Genomic DNA, 20,438 nt, shown 5'->3' with positions numbered 1-20,438 from the left:
CTACCTGCCTCAATTTCTGAAAGCCAGGCAGCCCCTCCTGAGCAGAAAGCCATTGAAGCTAGAGTCAAACACTCTAGTCCTGGAAGAGTAGGACAAGGACTACTCCCTGTATACATGAGGAGGAGAAAGAATGACAGGAGACCTGGGTTCAGGTCTCGCCTGTCACTCACTCATAGAAAATCTTGCAGATATCACTTTTCCAAGCCTCAGTTTTCTCCTCTGTTAAACGTGGTGAAAAATACCTGCATCCCCCACCTCTCAGGCTTTGCAGACCACATGGGAGAACATCTATAACACCTCTGGGAACTGAAAAATGACATACAAATCTAAGGGATTCTTACTAAGTTGGATTTGAATTCTGGTTTAGCCATTTACTGTCTGAATTTCCTCAAATATAAAATATAGATAACACATATTTCACAGGGTTATTTTAAGAAGAAATTATATAATGCATGTAAAGTGTGCGGTACAGTGCCTAACAAATAGTAAGTGCTTAAAAAGATACCTTGGTAGTATTATCACAAGTTATAATTTGTTGTACAACTTTGGGCAAATAAATGTTTGTGTGTGCTTTGCATGAATATGGAGAAAAGTGTAAAAGAATAAGCAAATTAATAACATTGGTTACATTGAAGGATAAAGTTAGGAAGAGAGAATGACTACTGGCTTTTTCTCTGTATACCCCAAGGTTCTCTGGTTTCAGAGTTTGAATGGAAAAATGCGGTTAGGGATTTCTGATGGGAAAAGAGGAGTATGCAATGGATAATGGGCACCCAGGGAGGGCCTTCACAGATACTGACAGTATTCTACTATGTCTTAACTGGGCAATGTGCACATGGGTATTCATTCATTTTATTATCATTTACACCAGGAGTCAGCAAACTTTCCCTGTGAAAGACTTACAGTATATATTTCAGGCTCTGCAGACCACATGATCTCTGTCGCAACTACTCATCTCTGCTGCTGTAGCACAAAAACAGCACAGACAATACAAATAAGCATGGCTTCCTTCCAGTAAAACTTTAACAAGCAGCAGGATGAATGTGGCTCATGGGCTGCAATTTCCTGATTTGCACCTTAATGTATGTTATGTGTACTCTTTATGGGTGAAAAATTTAACAATTTAAAAAGATCAAACAAACACATGCAAAAAACCCTACAAATCTGTTCACCAAATCAAAAAAATCCAACAGTGTATTTAAACAAATAAACAAATTCAGCACAAAACAATTCAATCTTAAATCTACAATCTAAACTAAAATCTAAAAGACAGAATTTTCTTTCAAAACTTATTTCATGTAAGAAAATTTTTCCTCCTCAGTTCTCTCTTCTGCCCTCATCCTGTATGTATTAAAATATTCACATCACACTTTATGTCTGCCTATCAAGAAGATGGAAAAATACAGTCATCAGCCCTTTGGTTTCTTTTTAAGCACCTGCCCCACCCTAGACTCATTCTTTCAATGTTCCAACTTCCTCCTCCCTAAAATAATGAATTTAAGGTAGAAAGACATGAGAAAGAATGGAAATTTACAAGAAAGAGAGCATGACTGATAATTTTTACCAAGAAAACATTTTCCCTCTTTGCTCTTAATAGGCTGTAAAGCTGATGCAATTAAATTATAACTATAGCAACTCAGCTGGCATCACGGGCCTTTTGCTCTAGCAGCATCGCTGCACACAGCCCAGGGCCTGCATGCTCAAGACTGGGGGTAACTGCAGGCAGCCCGGAGCAGCAGTTAAAGAGCCTGCAGCGAGGACAAGTTAGCAGAAATGTCTAAAGGCTGGCTGGGTGTTAGGAAGCTGTGTAGGGGAGCAATTGGCTGATTTTAGCTGCAAGGCTGGAGGGCAAAAAAAAAAAAATCCCTGCCAGGGTTCCTCTAACTTGCCTTTACCAATGCCACCAGAACCAAAACAACTATTTATTTTAAAAAAGTAACGTTTGAGGTGGGGGGGACTGCAAAAGAACATGCTTATCGACTCAAAAGAGCAGCTAAACCATTCAACACTCAAGATTAGCTGGAAAAAAATGTGACCCACTCTTACATTATACTCTCTCCTGACGTCAAGTACCTAGAGCAGATAACGTCCCCATGTTATGACCAGCACTTAGTTCTTTCTCACTTCAAGAAATGAAGACTGAGGAGGTGACTGACAATTTCCCTTATCTCCTGCACAGAATCTCTGCGACTTTCCAGACCCACCAAGGGCACAAGTGGCAGTTCCCTGTCTGTCCTCCCATGGCCCTTCCATCAGGGTTACATGCACTCTGGAGCCAGCACTGCTAGGTTTGAATCCTGACTCACCATTCATCAGCTGTGTGACCTCAGAGAGTTACTTGCCCTGTCTGAGCCTTAGTTGCTCAACTGTAATATGGGAATTATAGTCCTAATCTTGGTTGTGAGGACTGAGCAAAATCTTAAATCCAGCCAAGTTTCTGACATAAAGTAACCAGTAAATCACATTTTTCTTATGGAAAGCTGCATGCTTTTTCCTGCCCCACTCCCCACACCATAATCTCCTTGAGGGCAAGGACCAAGTCTAATTCACAGTTGTAGCCCCAAGCGCGGTCCAAGACTGGTACAGTGCAGACCCTAAATACACATTTGTGGGATCAACAGCCCAGCTGATGCTGTGTGGCAGAGCGGCTGTTGACCCAGGCAGGCAGCACCTTTCCCCAGCTGCACTCTCTCGGGGCTCACCCACTTCCCTACTCCGCAAACAGCTAGGAGGCTATTTCCAAGGCTTTTTAGGGGCAGTCTCTGGGGTCACTGACAAGAAGCAGACAGAATTGCTCCTCACTTGGATGGCTTCTTGTCACTGACTACTTATTCATTTCTTCCAAGTGCTCTTAAAACTTGCTCTCTGGCTTTGATGGTAACACTTCTCTGTGTGGCCCGTATTTACTAACATACTCAGGGGAGCCATTTTATAACTCAACAGTCAGCAAACCCAAGCACAAACTACTGGAACCAGTTTCTGCATAATGGAGCTCTTCCACCCCTCCCACCCTGCGATCATCTCTCCTGCGATATGGGCTCATAGTTTGATCAGGCAGACAGGCTGGAAAACCTGAAAGGCAGGGAAACAAACCAAGGCTGCTGACCTGTTTACAAAACCTTTCTGAGTTCCCAAAAATCTGGCTTGTGACTGTCATTCACAGACTGCATCTGAATTCAAGTCAGGAAAGAAGAAACAGATCCTGCCCCCGAGCCACCCAGTACCAATGCTGCCTCCCTACCAGTACTCACGCCTTGACATCTGCTGTCTCCTGGGACGTGCGTGTGAGGGTACGGGAACGCAGGCGCTCGCCCGCCTGCTGGATCTCCTGTAAGTTCCGTTCCACATGGGGAAGCTCTGAGATGCCCTCAGTCTCTGCAGCAAGCTGTTCAGCCTGCTGAAGCAGCTCACCAAACCCTTCAGTATCCATTGGAGATGCAGACCCTAGGTGGGGGAGAAAAAAAAGAGATCTAAATCAAGAGAAAGATAGGCTTCAAACACCGCCTGAATCTGTTACAAGCTTAATGAAACAGTAGAACTTTTTGTAAACAGACAAGGAGACAGCTCATCAACAAGCAGGATTTGTTCCTGAACATAGCCCAAGAACAGGCTTGACAGAGAAAATGAGTCAGACTGTGAAGAAACAGATCATTTCTGTGCATATTGACAGCCCCAAGATTGATTTCTGCTACTAGAATAAATGCAAAGACATCAAGCCACAGACCAGAATTCCTGCCTCCTTCCACAGACCCAAAGCAGATAAGGAAATGGAAGCCCCTGTGCTAACCTCTAGGAGGCTTAAGGAACAAGCAACCTGCACCTCCTATTCCTCCACCCATCTCAGAAAAACACTGCCACCTGAAAAGTGCCGAGCAACTTATAGTACCTTATCTCACATGATCCTCACGCAACTCTGTGAGGCTTCTGAGAAGCAGCAACTCCAGTCTACAGAAGCTCAGTTACATGCCCAGAATACTCTCTGCCGTACTTGGGCTCAACAGAGACCAGAACACAGGTCTTCTCAATAACGAACTCTCCTCCCTCCCCCAGTGTTACTCTAACACACCTGCCCCTTCACTAACAGAAAAGACATTCTTTTATTCATGTCCAGTCTCCATTCACACAATCTTTAGCCTACAAGGTTGCTGAGGGCAGTGATCTGTGTCTGCTTGTTATACATGACATTCAGGACATTAGACTTAATTGTTACTATACCTACCACTTTTAGAACTATCATTTAAACTGCTAATTATACTAATATAAATTACAGCTGGCTTTTAGACATGACTATCTTTAGCAAAACCACCTGTTTCTCTAATAATTGATTGGGAAAAGCTCTATGAAGTGTTGATATTTAACAGATATTACCCATTTATGAATTTATATATACTGTACCATCTTTGTATAAGGTTCTTGACCAAGAAAATGTTTCTAACTCCTACCACTATTTAAATCAACAGAAGATAAAAAGTATCACCGTCATAAAAAAAATTTTACATCGCTAAAGGTTAAGAATAAAATTATTTTTTAAAAAGAACAAAATCCTTTAAACAGTAGCTCTTGATTATACTTTTCTTCTTTGTTTTAATCCCACAGCTTCTAATGCACATGTGAAATCCCACTGGTGTAGAACTATAGTTATAATATTAACATAATATATAATTATATCTAAGCTATGAAACACAGGTTAATAATAAAATGACACTGTTACCACCATAAATCCAAAGCAGGAGAATAAGGACTTTTTAAAATGAGCATTAAAGGACATTAACTTTAAAGGCAAGGGCACAAGGTTAAAACACAAAAATAGCTCAGCTGGAGTAAACATGAAAGAAAACATTGGTATTCTTTATGAAGTTCCAAGCTGACTTTAATCTTTAACAAAAATTCATATATGTAATAACTCTTAACCTAAAGTTTAGGTTAGAAGCTAGAAAATCGTAATTTTTTATGACCCAACGCAATCAGGCTGTAAGAGGCAATAGGTACAAGTGGGAAACGGGGATGGGAGAGCTAGGAAGGTATTCTCTGGGACAGAAGAAGAAAAAGAAGAGGGGGGGGGAAGTATTTTTAAACAACTCCTGCCTGAGGGAGAAATGTTTTTCCTCAGAAATGTTCAAGGCCAATGACATTCCACTAACTACAAGAAACATGGTCACTCACCTGAAAGAGGAAAGAAAACCAAGATGCTGCCTCCTCCCTCCAATTTTTTTTTACTCTATGATAAAAATAATTTTTCAACAGTGCCAAGGAAAAAGAAATACTAAAGAAATACTTTTTTCTTTCATGAGGAAACTTTGGAAATTCCTAAATAAAAAACTAGCACTCTGGGAGGTCGAGTCAGGATTGCTCAAGGTCAGGAGTTCAAAACCAGCCTGAGCAAAAAAAACGAGAGACCCCATCTCTACTAAAATAGAAAGAAATTAATTGGCCAACTAAAAAAATATATATAGAAAAAATTAGTCGGGCATGGTGGCCCATGCCTGTAGTCCCAGTTATTCGGGAGGCTGAGACAGAAGGATTGCTTGACTCAGGAGTTTGAGGTTGCTGTGAGCTAGGCTGATGCCACAGCACTCTAGCCTGGGCAACACAGTGAGACTCTGTCTCAAAAAAAAAAAAAAAAAGAAAAGAAAAGAAAAGTTTTGTTTCATTCAGTTTTGTTTTTTTTTTTTGAGACAGAGTCTCACTGTGTTGCCCAGGCTAGAGTGCCATGGCATCATCCTAGCTCACAGCAACCTCAAACTCCTGGGCTCAAGCAATCCTGCTTCAGCCTCCTGAGTAGCTGGGACTACAGGATGCACCACCATGCCTGGCTATTTTTTTTTATATATATTTTTAGTTGGCCAATTAATTTCTTTCTATTTTTTTAGTAGAGACAGGGTCTCGCTCTTGCTCAGGCTGGTTTTGAACTCTTGACCTTGAGCAATCCTCCTGCCTCAGCTTCCCAGAGTGTTAGGATTACAGGTCTGAGCCACCACGCCAGACCAAAACAAAACTTTTCTGTTTCTATGTTTAAAAAGATGAAGAAAGAAAAAGGAAAAATGAAAGAAGTACATCTAACATTTCATTCCCATGTCAGACAAATACAGGTAAAGGAAATGTTCAACTTCTCAAACAACCAGCAATGAACTGGAGTATAAGTAACAAATGCAAAATAAACTCATGATTTACTTTAACATGGTCCAATAAATGAAGATTTTTAAAAAGTTTATTATACAGAATTATTTTGACCATGGTGAAATAAAGGCTGACTCTCTAAACAACATCCTAAAGTTAATATGCCCCAAACTAGCCTTAACTTTTCATCTCCAAAACCTGCCCCTTGGTCTTCTCGGTGTGTGGAGGCTCCAGTATTCAGCTGCATGGGCCAAAACCCTTGGAGGCTCCCCTGACTCATACCTCACATCCAATCAGGCAACAAAGCCTTTCAAATCTACCTTCAAAATGCATCCAGAGTCTGCCTCTTCCCACCACGTCCCCCTAGCCACCTCCCCACATCCTCCCTCCTCTCCAGACTCCCTCAGCAGCGTCCCTCCCTGACCCCCCTGCTTCAGCCCTTGCTTCCTACTATTCTGTCTGCAGCAACCAGTGATCTTTTTAAGGTCAGTCAGATCACATCCCTCCTCTGCTTAAAGCTCTTTCTTATACAGAGGGAAGCCCAACAGAGGGGCATCTCCAGCCCCATCCCCACTCCTTTCCTGGGCTCCAGCCACCCTGGGGCCTCCATGCTGGCTCCCAAAGGATCAGGCACATTCCTGCCCTAGAGCCTTTGCACACCCTGTTTCCTATACTGAAATGCTCCTCCCCCAGATATCATGGCTGGTTCTCCACCTCTGTTTCAGCTCAACAGTCCCATTACCTTTGAGGCCAACCTAGAATGCTGCTGTTTAAAAGTGTGACCCACCAGGCTGGGCATGGTGGCTCACGCCTGTAATCCTAGCACTCTGGGAGGCCGAGGCGGGAGCATCGCTCAAGGTCAGGAGTTTGAAACCAACCTGAGCAAGAGCCAGATATCGTCTCTACTAAAAATATAAAGAAATTAATTGGCCAACTAAAAATATATAGAAAAAAAAATTAGCCAGGCATTGTGGCACATGCCTGTAGTCCCAGCTACTCGGGAGGCTGAGGCAGTAGGATCACTTGAGCTCAGCAGTTTGAGGTTGCTGCAAGCTAGGCTGATGCCACGGCACTCTAGCCCGGGCAACACAGTGAAACTCTGTCTCAAAAAAAAAAAAAAAAAAAAGTGCGACCCACCCCTACCTGCAATACTCACCCATCTTCCCAACAGTCTGTCACCTCTGTAAGAATATAAGCTGCACAAGGACAGTGTTTTTTTTCACTGATATACCCAAGCTCCTACAACGGTGCCTGGCACATAGGAGTTGTTGAATGAATAGGAGTTTTATTTTTCCTTTGGTGGAGAGTCTATCCTTATCAAAGGCTTCCTGCACTCCCCTGCCAAACTGGCACCCACTGGCAAACAGAGACCTGAGCAAAAACATCCCCTTCTGACAACCAACTGATACTTAACATTTCTGAGGCTGCACAACATAAGGCAGTGACAGTATAAATGGCATGGATTCAGATCACATGTGGTCCAGACTAGTGCTTTTCCTCAACGTACTCAGACCAAAAACCAGCAGTATTTTAGAAGACACAGCCAAGTTTTAAAGTAAACAGAATTCTAAACCAAAAGAATAAACAAATACATATAGAAAGAGTTTTGCTATTAACTTCAGGGTAGGAGTACCAAGAAAATAAGCTTGTTCCATGTCTGCAAAGAAGAAAAGAGAGATGTATATAATACCATATTTGGGAAAAAGTGGATCCTTCCTGCATTAAAATTCAACCAGTGGGCAGGGTGTGGTGACTCACACCTATAATCCTAGCACTCTGGGAGGCCAAGGCAGGAGGACTGCTTGAGCTCAGGAGTTCAAGACCAGCCTGTGCAAGAGCAAGGCCCCGTCTCTACTCTAAATAGAAAGATATTAGCCAAATAACTAAAAATAGAAAAAAATTAGCCGGGCACGGTGACATGTGCTGGTAGTCCCAGCTACCCCAGCTTCCTGCTCAGGCAGGAAGATCCCTTGGGCCCAGGAGTTTGAGGTTGCTGTGAGCTAGGCTGAGGCCACAGCACTCTAATCCAGGCAAAAGAGTGAGACTGTCTCAAAAAAAAAAAATTCAACCAGTGGAAATTAATTTTACCAAAAAGTTTTATTAAAATTCCCAAATCTACATTTTTATGTAATCATCATCCCATTTCATTAAAATGTTTTAGTTTATGGTCAATTTCATAAATTTAAGGACAATTTTTATCCCCTCCACAAAATATCTATTTAGCCATAGAAAACAGAGGTTAAATCACTAACTCAATTTTGACCCAAGATACTGAAAACCTGATCATGAAAATAACCTCCCTAGCTTTGTCTAATACAGAGAACTAAAATGATCCAGGTGTGGGGTGGGGAAAGACTGTAGTCCACGCTTTGTGCTGGGAAAATCTGGCCATGCAAAGACTGGATGCAGCTATGAAGGAGGGAGCTAGGAAGAACCTACACTGAGAACTCACACAAGCAGGACATGGAGAGTCAATGCAGCCAAAATAGGGCTGGACAGGAAAAGGCCAGCAAGGACATACTAACAGCGCACTAACTCCTCTATGCTAGCAACGACCCAGCCTTTCAGCGTGATCAGATTCTAAGCAGCCTTCGGCAACACTGACAGGCACTTCAGAGCGCACAGCAGGGTACCAGAGTCCTGAGCAACAAATTACTCTCCCTGTAAGTAAGACTTGGCAGAAGTCCTACTGCGCCTCCATAGACCTCAGTAGGTCTGAGAGCCTTAAAATGAACGGCAAACTTATCACTGCTGTTTGTTAGAAGGCAGGATAGTTATCCTTGTGCAGGGAAGGACAGAGGGGAATGACGAGAAAGGCTTCAAAGGGGCTGGCAATTTTTTATCTGAGTGTTGGTTGACAGTGTGTTCGCTTTGAGAAAATTCATCCGTCTTAGACTCTTATGATTTGTGCACTTTTCTGATTCTACATCATATGTCAATTAAAAGCTCCGCCCACACACACACAAAAAGGACAACAATCCACTGTTTTTCAGAGGATACGGTAGGACACCCCACCAAGCTAAAAATGAGAAATGCTATTAGTGAAATGTTCCCATGATTTAGATCTCTTCCCTAATCTAGAGTGTGCTGAGCAAATTAACTAAAGGAAAAAATTCAAGCCCACAGTTTTAGAGAGATAGCTTCTACCGAGAACTAAACCAAGGGCTGGCCAAACTTCCATTTCTTCATACTGGTCTACATTCACCTGTCATTCAGTGTCTAAAAACATGCCCCTTTGGGACACATCAAACATTCATAAATGAGAGAAAAAAAAAATCCCCAAACCACATATTAGGTGAAATGAACTAAATACAAAGGCAGAGCAAAAATGCATCAAATAATTTCACTTCATTTGCTATTAACATGTGAGTCCTAAGTATGAAAAATATGGTCCTTTCCACATTCTAAATATAACCATGTTAAATATTTAACCAAGCCAGAAAAGAATAGATACTTAAATATTCCAATTGCTGAGCACTTCTAAACCATTTTAAATCGGTATTCTCAAAGAGTGGTCCCTTCAGGATTTTGTAGATGGTTTGAATCTTAATCTCTTATAATATTCATGCTTATTATATTAAAATGTCCACCTATCTGTGTTCTGGTACTAATTATTATTAGTCCATTAGTTTCTTTTCTTTTACTTTCAAAGCATCAGCCCAACAAGTATTATAGAATAACTTGTTGTGGACTCCCAAGCTAGGGAACCATTGAGTCATCCCAGAAATGGCTGTTCCTTATCAGTTCTCTTGACTTAAGCCTATATTACTCCCAGGATATACTCCAGAAAATCAGAGCCTTCAGAGCCACAAAGCTGACAAAGGAGAAAGGGAAATATAAAAGCCTTAAGCCATCCATCATAGACCTACCTGCCAAACCCTTGCCCAGTTTCTAGGGCAAGGGTCAGCAAAGTTCTTCTGTAAAGAGACAGATAGTGAATATTTTAGGTTTTGTGGGCCAGTCTCTGTCACAGCTATTCAACTCTGCCATTGCAGCTTGAAAGCAGCCATAGGTAATATGTAAACAAAGCAGCCATAGATAATATGTAAACAAATGAGCATGGCTACACGCCAATAAAACTTTAATCATGGACACTAAAATTTGAATTTCATAAAATTTTCACGTGGTCATGAAATATTATTCTTTGGATTTTTTTCCCAATGATTTAAAGATATAAAAATTCTTCTTAGCTTATTTGGTCCATGGGTCATTGTTTGCCAACCTTGGCCTAGCATATCTGCGCTGGACCTGGTAAGTAAGCTGCCCTCACTAGGCCCCAGCAGTGAAAATACTGTTATAAACAGTAAATGGGGGCTGGGGATGGTGGCTCACACCTGTAATCCTAGCACTCTGGGAGGCCAAGGTGGGAGGATCGCTCAAGGTCTGGAGTTCAAGACTAGCCTGAGCAAGAATGAGACCCCGTAACAACTAAAAATAGAAAGAAATTAGCAGAACTAAAAATATATAGAAAAAATTACCTGAGCATGGTGGTGTATGCCTGTAGTCCCAGCTACTTGGGAGGCTGAGGCAGGAAGATAGCTTGAGCCCAGAAGTTTGTGAGGTTGCTGTGAGCTAGGCTGACGCCATTGCACTCTAGCCCAGGCAACAGAATGAGACTCTGCTCCCCCCCCAAAAAGAGATTAAATGAGTCTTAACACAAGAGGCCTGTTACCATCACCTTCCCTTTTTAAACTGTTTATTAGAGAGTATATTTGGGGGGAAAATCTGTTTTGTAAATGATTAAATCTGTCCTGCAAATGTTCTTTTGACCTAACACACAGGATGCTACAGAGAACTCACTGCTCTTTTCAAGTATAATGCAACATATTAAACCCATGTGAATTTTCCCTTTTCCTTATCACTCAGAATCCAAACAGCCCAGTTGTCCAAGAAATACAAAGAGCTGAGAAAGAGATGAAAGAACAAAGACAAGTCCATCTGTCTTTTCTTCAATGTTAAACGAATCTCTCTTGATTCACTAACTTACACAGGGAGACGACACCAATTACTTTCCCTGCAGAATTTCAATATAATCAAACAATACTTATTACCACTTTCTGAGGAATTCTAATTTTACTACATACCCAAATATCATCTCTTTCAATTATAAAGATCCTGCAACCTAACAAAGGCAGTTAGCACTGCTAGATTTTTTGGATGTTGTCAAGGGAGAGATTTTATATACATCAGAGGAAATAACTGATGTTGCTATTTATACCTTTTTTCTTCAAAATGTACAATAATGTTCTTCCTTTTTGATTATTTTTAAATTTTAATATGACAGTAAAATAAAATTTTAAAAATATTTTAAACGGAATGGATAAATAAAAAACTAGATTCTGAACCCAAGCACCTGGTTTGAATCCAGGTCGTTCACCACTAGCAGAAGGTGAACTGATTCACCCTTGAGATAAAAATCTAAATCTCTCCATCTCAATTTCCTCATCTATAAAAAGGAGATAATTCCTACCTACTTCAAGGGGTGGTTGATACACAGAAAGTATTTTATAAACTCTGCTGAGTTATGTCATTGTGAAATGCTATTTTAGCTTTTTTCCAAAGTTGCCAATTTGGCAACATTTTATCATTTAATTATAAACATCTCTGCTTCAAAAAAATCTTCTTGTAAATATTTGATCCTAAATTATAACTTAGTCACAACTTTGTATCATTCTGTAAGAACTTCTGGATGACAACTACAATCTTTAAATATATGTTACATTGTCCACTATCAAATATGGCTTTTATTATAAATCCAAACTTCCACAATGAAGGTGTGATTCAAAAGAAATTCAGCATCTAATTTCAAGCAGGAATCTTGTCCTCAAACTTTCTTATTAATCAGACTATGACAGGATTAAAACACAAGAATAATGTTCAACATTCAACACCAAAGATTGATGTGAAAAGCCTCACTCGAGGTATCAAAAGTTTAATACTGGTTCTGCTCTCCTCTTTTCTTTTGAATATATAAACTATGGTTAGATGACAATATCATTCCACTTTTTACTGTATCTGTCAGCTGTCAATTACAACAACAACCAAGAAGAAAATTACATCTTGACAGATACTATTGTTTCAGAAACCTCTAGCAGAGGGGGAAAGAATGATTTAAAAATTACTGCTAAAAAATTCTTTATATTCTTGTGAGACAAAGTAAAAGAGAGTTAGGCCTCATCATTATTCAGAAGGTAGAGTTCTGGAGAAAAAAAAGAACTAAAATAAATTAACCTAGACAGAAGAGAAAGAATTAGGTGATTTAGTAGCAACACTGCCCTCAATGACTCAGTGTTATGCAGTAAAGAGCGTGTAGTATCAGTTTTCCTGATACATAAAATATCGCTTGTATTATTTTCCCTTCAATGAGCCAAGAGAAGTAATAACGTGGCATCACATAGAAACATAAATTATCCACATAAGGAACTTTCTGATAAACTCTGGGCTGCCAGTGGAATAGAAGGGCTTATCTGGGAAGGAAGAGCTGCGGATGCCAGCCTGGCTCCACCCCCCAGCAGCCAGCCCTCTCACCCTGGGACTGGATCCTCCTTGGATCCCAGTCTCACCACCAGTGTGATAAGGGCCTGCCCACAATGAAGAATCTACAAATGTGGGATATTTTAATTCAGTCTTTAAATTCACTTAATGCCTCATGGGGAAGGAACAGCCCATTTTAGTGGTGAAAAAAATTATCTGTATATAAAACCTTAGGAATGACGCCGGGCCTATCTTACAACAGGCATAAATAGGGTCAGCTCCCCAAGTCAGCCCCAAAAGGACTTTGGCTCTGGCTCTTCTCTCTAAACCAATACTACTCAACTTTGCCCACCAGGGGACATTTGACAATATCTGGAGATATTTTTGGTTGTCACAACTTGGGGGCAGGAGGCGCACACTACGGGCATCTAGAGGGTAGAGGCCAGGGAACATCCTACAACACACAGGCATAGCCTTCAACAAAGGATTACTGGGCCCAAAATATCAACAGTGCCCAGGCTGAGAAACTATGTTGTAAACCAACAAACGTTTCTTATTCTGAGGACCATGATACCGGCATCTAAGACACTAGGAGCCCCTGGAAATATACGAATATCTTTTTTTTTTTTTGAGACAGAGTCTCACTGTGTTGCCCGGACTAGAGTGCTATGGTGTCAGCCTAGCTCACAGCAACCTCAAACTTCTGGGCTCAAGCGATCCTCCTGCCTCAGCCTCCCGGGTAGCTGGGACTACAGGCATGCGCCACCATGCCCGGCTATTTTTTTCTATTTTTAGTTGTTTAGCTAATTTCTTTCTATTTATAGTAGAGACGGGGTCTTGCTCTTGCTCTTGCTCAAGCTGTTCTCAAACTCCTGAGCTCAAGCATTCCTCCCGCCTCGGCCTCCCAGAGTGCTAGGATTACACGCAAGAGCCACTGCGCCCAGCCTCGAATATCTTTTAATGTAAAACAAAGCACTATAGCTCTTATCAAGTTCTAACAAAAGTACTGGTTCCCCCTCTCTAAAAAATTTTTAAGCCACTATATATACAGAATTATCTCATTTGGGCTTTTTATGGTAATATATTCATACCTTGGTGTACCATACAGCAATGGAAACGATCAAACTACAGCTATATGGAACAACATGGCTGAATTTCAGACATAATAGTGAACTAAAAAAGCCAGATACAAAAAAAAAAAAAGAAGGGTACCCTGTATGATTCCATTTATATGGATCTTAAAAACAGAAAAAACTAATGTATCATGCTAGAAATCAGAATACTGGTTATCCTCGGGGTAGGGGCAGGTGCTGACTGGAAGGAAGTACAACAGAACTTTCCAGGTACTATGGGCTGATTTTGCTCCCCCGAAATTCCCATGTTGAAACCCTAACCCATATGTGATGGTATTTAGAGATGGGAGGTAATCAAATTTAGATGAAGTGATGAAGGTGGGGTCCTCAGGATGGGACTAGTGCCCTCATACAAACACCAGCGCTTGCTCGCCCACTTCCTCACACGTGCACCAAGGAAAGGCCGTGTGAGCACGCAGTGAGCAGCAACATGGCAGCCATCTACAAGCCGGGAAGAGCCCTCACCAGAACCCAACCATGCTGGCACCCTGACTATGGACTTCTGGCCTCCAGAACTGTGAGGAAATAAATTTCTGTTGTTTAAGCCACCCGATCTATGGTATTTTGTTATGCTAACCCAAGTTGACTAAGACTCCAGGGTTTTGGAAATGCTCAATACGTCAACACGGATAGTGGTTACATGAGTGCATGAATGTGTAAAGATTCACTGAGTTGCATGTACACTTAAGGTTTGTTCACAGATGGTTTTTAGAAGGAATACCAAACAGAAGGAATAGTGTTATGTTTCATAACAATAACACAGCAAGAAACAACTTAGTATTACAAAGCTGAGAGTGGGGGATTTTTTTTTTTACTTTTCATTTTATACCCTTGTCAATCTGAATTCTTTTCCATGAGTATATATGACTTTATATAAGTTTTAATAACATTAATTTTATAACTGCTCTAAATTCCCTACTTCAGAGTGTCCCCAAATCTTTGGTGGCAATGACTATTAAATCCACACCTGTCCCCTTGCACTCAAACTTCCAGTTTCCAGGCATCACCTGTGTACTTCCTCTTAAGCACATAAATATCTCACCTATCATGTCTTCACATGCAGTTATCCACTTCCAACCACCACCGCCATCATCACTGCTGCCGCTGGCTGTCCTCACACCTCCTCCACCTCTGCCCCGGCTTCTCGCTCTCAGGTCCTAACTCACCCTTCTCTGCAGCTGTGCACGCCCTCAGATTGTTTACTTACAGAAGTCCCCACTGTCCAGACTCAAACCAAACACATGCAGATAGATACATTTTTCCAGAGCAAACAGGTGGGCATCACTCATTATCCAAACTATTGCTACTCTCTATCTAAAACTCAGGAAATCAAATACTACAGATTCAGATAACATGATATTCCTCGCTCTCCAAACTCTCATTACCTACACAGATTTAGATAGCATGGAATAGTTCTATTTTTGTAATGTTCTCTAACTGTTGCATCCATCCCCCTATCACCCAAGGCCAGACGTCCATTCCTTAAAGCCCAAGTCCTTGGTAGATGCTAGAACATGGTCTCCCTCCTCCTCACCCCTCCCACTTCACATCACCCTGCTCTCTGTGGCCATCAGTCTTTCTGACATCACTTTCCTTATGTTGTTCCTGCTCAAAGCCCTCATTGGCTCCCACTCACAGGCATGCAGATGAAACACTGCTTTTGACTTTCTACCTCCCAGAATAAATCCTGATACCAGTCACCTAATTTACTCTCTCTCTGATGACTGTACATGCCCTGCTTTGTACCCTTGCTCGTGCCATTTTTCCCAAAAAAGGAATACCTACCCAACCTTCCACTGCACCCAAGCTCTAGCCAGCTCCTCTACTCTTTTGCTGAGTGCCTTTGGGCAAGTTAATTACTCCCTCTAGGCCACATCTGTGAAATGAAATAACTGTATCTCCCTCACCACATAGTAAACATTAGCTATCATTACCCAAATGGTTTACCTCAATACCCATCACACTGAAATTTTTACTAATCTAAATTCCTTTTCACTCCATCCATTTATTTACTTGCTCGACAGCGGGAAGAGTTCATGTCACTGACAGTGGGAATAACAGCCATGACTTCCTGAGCTCTGGCTCCGTAAGAGTCCCCACCATGGGCTTTACTGTATAATCTAATGTCATCCTCACAGCAGCCCTCTGGTGTCCAAACCTGCTCTTTTCCTCCATTTAGTCTTCATTTAAGCACCTTCATGCTTTGAGTTGCTCAGGCCTATAACCCTGGTATTGTCCCTGACTTCTTTTCCCCTCTCGGATACTACATATAGGCATAATTCGTGTCTACACTAAATTTATTCTTAAATATATATACACGAGTCAGACCCACTTTTTGTCTCTTCCACCACTATTACCCCGGTCCAAGCCATTCTCATGTATCACATCTGGGTGATAACAGTAGCCTCCTATCTCCCTGTTCTGACTTTGTCCTCTCTTGTTCCCCAGTCTGTTCTCCACATCACAGTGGGAATGAGCCTTTGAATAGGCTCAACACTTCAATAGTCCCCATCACTCATAGACTAAGATCCAAAGTCCTTACCTTATGCTGCGAAGCCTATACGACTGTCCCCTGCCCCAACCCTTCTGCGACACTCTTCCTCATGAGTATATGCTTCAGCCCCATGGGCTCCTGCTCTCCTTCAAATATGCTAAATACACTGCTGACTCAGGGCTTTTGCAGTCACTGTTTCCTCTGCATCTGCTGGTGCATTCTCCCCATAAATATCTATGTGGCTCACCCCCTTACTTCATTCAGGTCTCTGCTCAAAGGTCTTCTTTTTAAAGAAGCTTCTCAGCACACCCCAGCTAAAGCAGTCCCACCATCTACTCTCCTACATTTCCCTGTTTTATCTCCTTGGCAGCAGTTATCAATACCTGGCATCACCTGTCTACTTGTCTATTCATTCATTGTCTTGTCTCCTGAGTTTGGAAACCTTTTCTGGTTTGTCCACAGCTCCATTCCTAGTGCACTGAACAAACAGTATCTATTGTTCAATAAATATGTGTTAAATAAATGAAGGAAGAAAGATGGGAGTATAACTTTGAGGTACCTTATAGACCAACATAGGAATTTAGAAAATAAGGAATCTATAGACATTTTTGGCAAGGTTTGAGGAAGGTTATTCTGGCAGTTAGCAACTGTGTATCAAGGATGTAGCTACTGTCTGAGGGCACTGTTAGAGTTACAAAAATGTATAAAGCATTTCAAGCTTTAGGTTATTTGCGGTAGAAGGGATATAGGTATCAACAGACAATAATATAAGGCAAATAAATGAGCTAGGAGGACCTTAATTGATCAAAACAAAGGTCACCCCCATATTGCCATGTCCAGCTCAACTCTTCCCAAGCCAGGATTTACAACTGTCCACCTGACAGCTACACCTAGAAAACCCACGGGTGCTCAAACTACACACATCCCAACCAAACTCATCACTTCTCTTAGCCACCACTACCAACTCTTCCTCCTCCTAGGTTCCCAAATTCTTTTGATAAAACAATTAGCACCCAGTCAAGTCAGCCAGAAACTACCTTTGAGTCACCCCAGGCCCTCCTTTCACCTCCTGAACATCAAGCCAATCCCCAAGTCTACGTCTCCAATCTTTTGCAAAGACATACTCATCTCTTACCCCTGCTCTGACCCTCACACAGTCTAAGCCTTCTTGTTCATCCAACCCATCCTCCTCATGGTCAGACAGGTCTTTCTAAAATGCTGCCCTGCCTTAAGCCCATCAGGAACACCTTCCATCCTCCACAGGAGGTGCTCATGCTTTGACAAAGCTATACATGGTGCCCTCCACAGAACAGGCACTGCCACCCTTACCATCCTCATCTCCTACCACCTTCCCCCAACTATAGCCTAACAATTCTCTATTCCTAGGGGTGCCTCGTACTGTTTCCTCTTTATCCTCTGTACACACCACATGCACAACTCTGCTATAACACATACCCATCTTCACCTTGTCACATGAGGAACTCCTGTATATGCTGCAAAGTCAGCTGGGGCAGTCCCACCTACCCCAAATCTCTCCCACACTATTTGAATCTTCTATACTGTTCTTCCCTAGTGTACTAGTTGTGATTATTTCTTTCCACATATGTCTCCCTCTCTAAATGGTGAGTTCCTATAGCGTAAAGTCCACAGATGCTCAATTCTGAATCCTCAGCAGCTATGTCTGGCAGATAACAGGTACTAAATACATGTTTGTTGAACAAAAGTGACCTATTTCCTGAACATACCTTGGGCCCTCTTAGCTCTAGATCTTTGCCGCGACCCCTCCCTCTCCTTGGGACACATATATCTGTCCCTCTACCTTATTTTCAGTCCTTCAAGAAATAGGTTCAGACACTCAAGCCCACTCACATCTCCAACTATTCTCCAAGAAATGCTCTCAGTATTCCCATGACTTGCTCTCTCATTTCAATCAGGTCAAATATCCCTGTCCTCCTTTAAAAAAAATGCCCCGATACCACATTTTATATCTGTGTATTTACTGCGGTGGTACCCTCCACAGGAACATCAGTTCAATGAGAGCAGGCCTGTCTCATTCACCACCATATCCCCAAGCCTATAACAATGCCAGTAACTTTCATATGTTTTATATTTATTGAGCACCTACTGTGTGCCAGGCCTAGGTACTAGCGACACATCAAGGGAAAAAAACAGACAGAAATCCCCCACTTACATTCCAGAGGGGGAAGATAAACAATACACAAGATAAATAAGTAAAATATAAGTGCTAAGAACAACTAAAGCAATAAAGACAGGCAGAAAGTGGAGAAAGCCTTACTAGGTGACCCTAGTAAAGTCCAGAAAGAAGTGAGAGGACATGGATATTAAACTGCAAGCACAAAGGCTAAAGTATGTCAGACATGTAAAAAGGGAGGGTGGCAGAAAATAAGACTGGGAAAGTAATAGTGGGTCAGATTATGTAAAGCCTTACAGCTCACTGTAAAGGGTTTGTCTATTATTATTAATGATATATAGGGACTTAGTGGAGGGTTTAAGCAAAGGAATGATATGATCTGAAAGCCTGTGTTTTAAATATGGGATCTGTTAGCCGAATATATAAGTATGTAAAGCTATGAGCCTGTTTGAGATCATGATGAATGAAAAATGAAAATACTGCAAACATAAATGCACAAAGGAGAATAGTTGAAATAAAGAAAATGAAGAAAAGCTACGATACCCAAGGCTACCCTCCCACATCCCCCAGAGGGAATATAAAAGGTGACCCTTGTTTCTGCTGGAAGACATAGCTCAGTGAAAAAAAAAAAACAAAAAAACTCCTTCCTACACCTAATAGAAGGGCAAACCCACACCAGTGGCTTTGTCAACTGGTCGTCCATCCTTGGAAAACTGACCTATGAGGCCAGCCCTGTAATCTTTTCAAAAGGGGCCTAGTCAACTCGGACATCACCTTTGCAGATGGGATGCAGTGAACCCAGAGAAAGGTGGGCCGCCTCGGGTTCCAATCACTAGCATCCCCCTGGATGCCGGTACAGGAGACATGCAAAGGGCTAGGGTAAGTTGGCGGGGAGTTGTCTCCCCTCACTCCAAAGACCCTTCCCTCAGAGGGCAACGCCTCCCCCCACAGGGTGTGTCCGCGGGGACAGGTGCGCGGGCGGGGCACGGTCGGGAAGGTGACCCGGCGCGGTGCTGTGGCGGCGAGGGGGCGCCGACCTAGCCACGGTGAGCTCGCGGGGCGCGGGGTGGGGTGAGGGCGTGGCGAGCCACGACGGAGCGTTACAGTGGGGAAGGGGCGTCGGGAGGCCTCGGCTCCACGTTCAGAAAGCGGGCAGAGGAAAGGCACTCGCGGGGCGCAGCCCGACGCTGTGACGGGGGCGGTTCGACAAGGCGTGGTGTCGCCGGCGTCAGGCGTGCCCGGCTGCCATGAGGGAAAAGACAAGAGAGAGCCGCATGGCTCCGAGTGTGTGGACGGGGCTCCGCCCAGCCTCGGAGTCCGGGTTCAAGGACAAGCCCGGAAGGACGCAACCGAGACACCCCTACCTTGCACTGCAGCCGTCGCCGCCGCTCAGGTCCCGGCTCCAGAACGCGGCCGTCGCTTCTCGCGCCGCGCGCCTGCGCTTCCTGATTGGCCGCGGCTGGCCGCTCCCAGAAGCCCCCGCGCGGCGCGCCGCCAAATGAACTTTATGGAGACCCGTGGAGAAGGACAAGGACACGGGCGGGGCTGGGGGCGTGTCGGGGCGGGGCTGGGGGCGGGGCCTTCGGCTGAGCTGTCACTCCGGAGACCTTGGCAGCCACCGCCCTCACCCTTCCCACGTGGTTACAGTTGGCTCTGCCGCGAGAAAGCGATTCTACAATTCCCTGCGCGAAAGGAATTTCTTACCCCTTACTGAGCGCCATCCACGTGCCAGGCCCTATTCTAGTTGCTGGCGACACAGTGACGACCACGACAGACAAACATCTCTGCCCTCACGGAGTTCCCAGGCTGGTGGGGGAAATGAAATATAAAAAGTAACTGCAGTTTGTAAGGAGGCCTATGAAGAGAAAAACAGGACGATGGGAAAAAGAATGTTTGAGTGGTCAAGGAAGGCCTCTCTGAGGAGGTGACATCCGAGCTGAAAAAAGAATGATGAGGAAAGTGATGAGGAAAGGTAGGCTTGCAAAGTCCTAGCCCTAGAGCATTGCAAGCAGAAGGAAGGAACAAGAGTGAAGGCTCAAGGGGAAGCAAGCTTAGTGTGTGGAGAATA

At 43.0% G+C, this 20,438-nt stretch overlaps 1 protein-coding gene across 2 annotated transcripts in view; it reads right to left on the bottom strand.

Moving 5' to 3' along the window:
• NUP93 (nucleoporin 93) overlaps window positions 1–19,865 on the bottom strand; it is a 99,779-nt gene extending 79,914 nt beyond the window's left edge. For both annotated transcript variants that reach the window (XM_012755766.3, XM_075995654.1), the window contains exons 1-2: window positions 19,735–19,865; window positions 3,252–3,444 (exon numbers count right to left, since the gene is read on the bottom strand). In XM_012755766.3, the coding sequence (XP_012611220.2) occupies window positions 3,252–3,430 (179 nt within the window). In that variant the 5' untranslated portion in view covers window positions 3,431–3,444; window positions 19,735–19,865. The remainder of the gene's footprint in view (window positions 1–3,251; window positions 3,445–19,734) is intronic.
• Window positions 19,866–20,438: the final 573 nt, after the last annotated feature.

The sequence above is a fragment of the Microcebus murinus genome, chromosome 20 (assembly GCF_040939455.1).
Source record: "Microcebus murinus isolate Inina chromosome 20, M.murinus_Inina_mat1.0, whole genome shotgun sequence".
Taxonomy (NCBI): domain Eukaryota; kingdom Metazoa; phylum Chordata; class Mammalia; order Primates; family Cheirogaleidae; genus Microcebus; species Microcebus murinus.
Note: the sequence above shows the minus strand (reverse complement) of the source record. Positions and strands in the feature narration are given on the sequence as shown.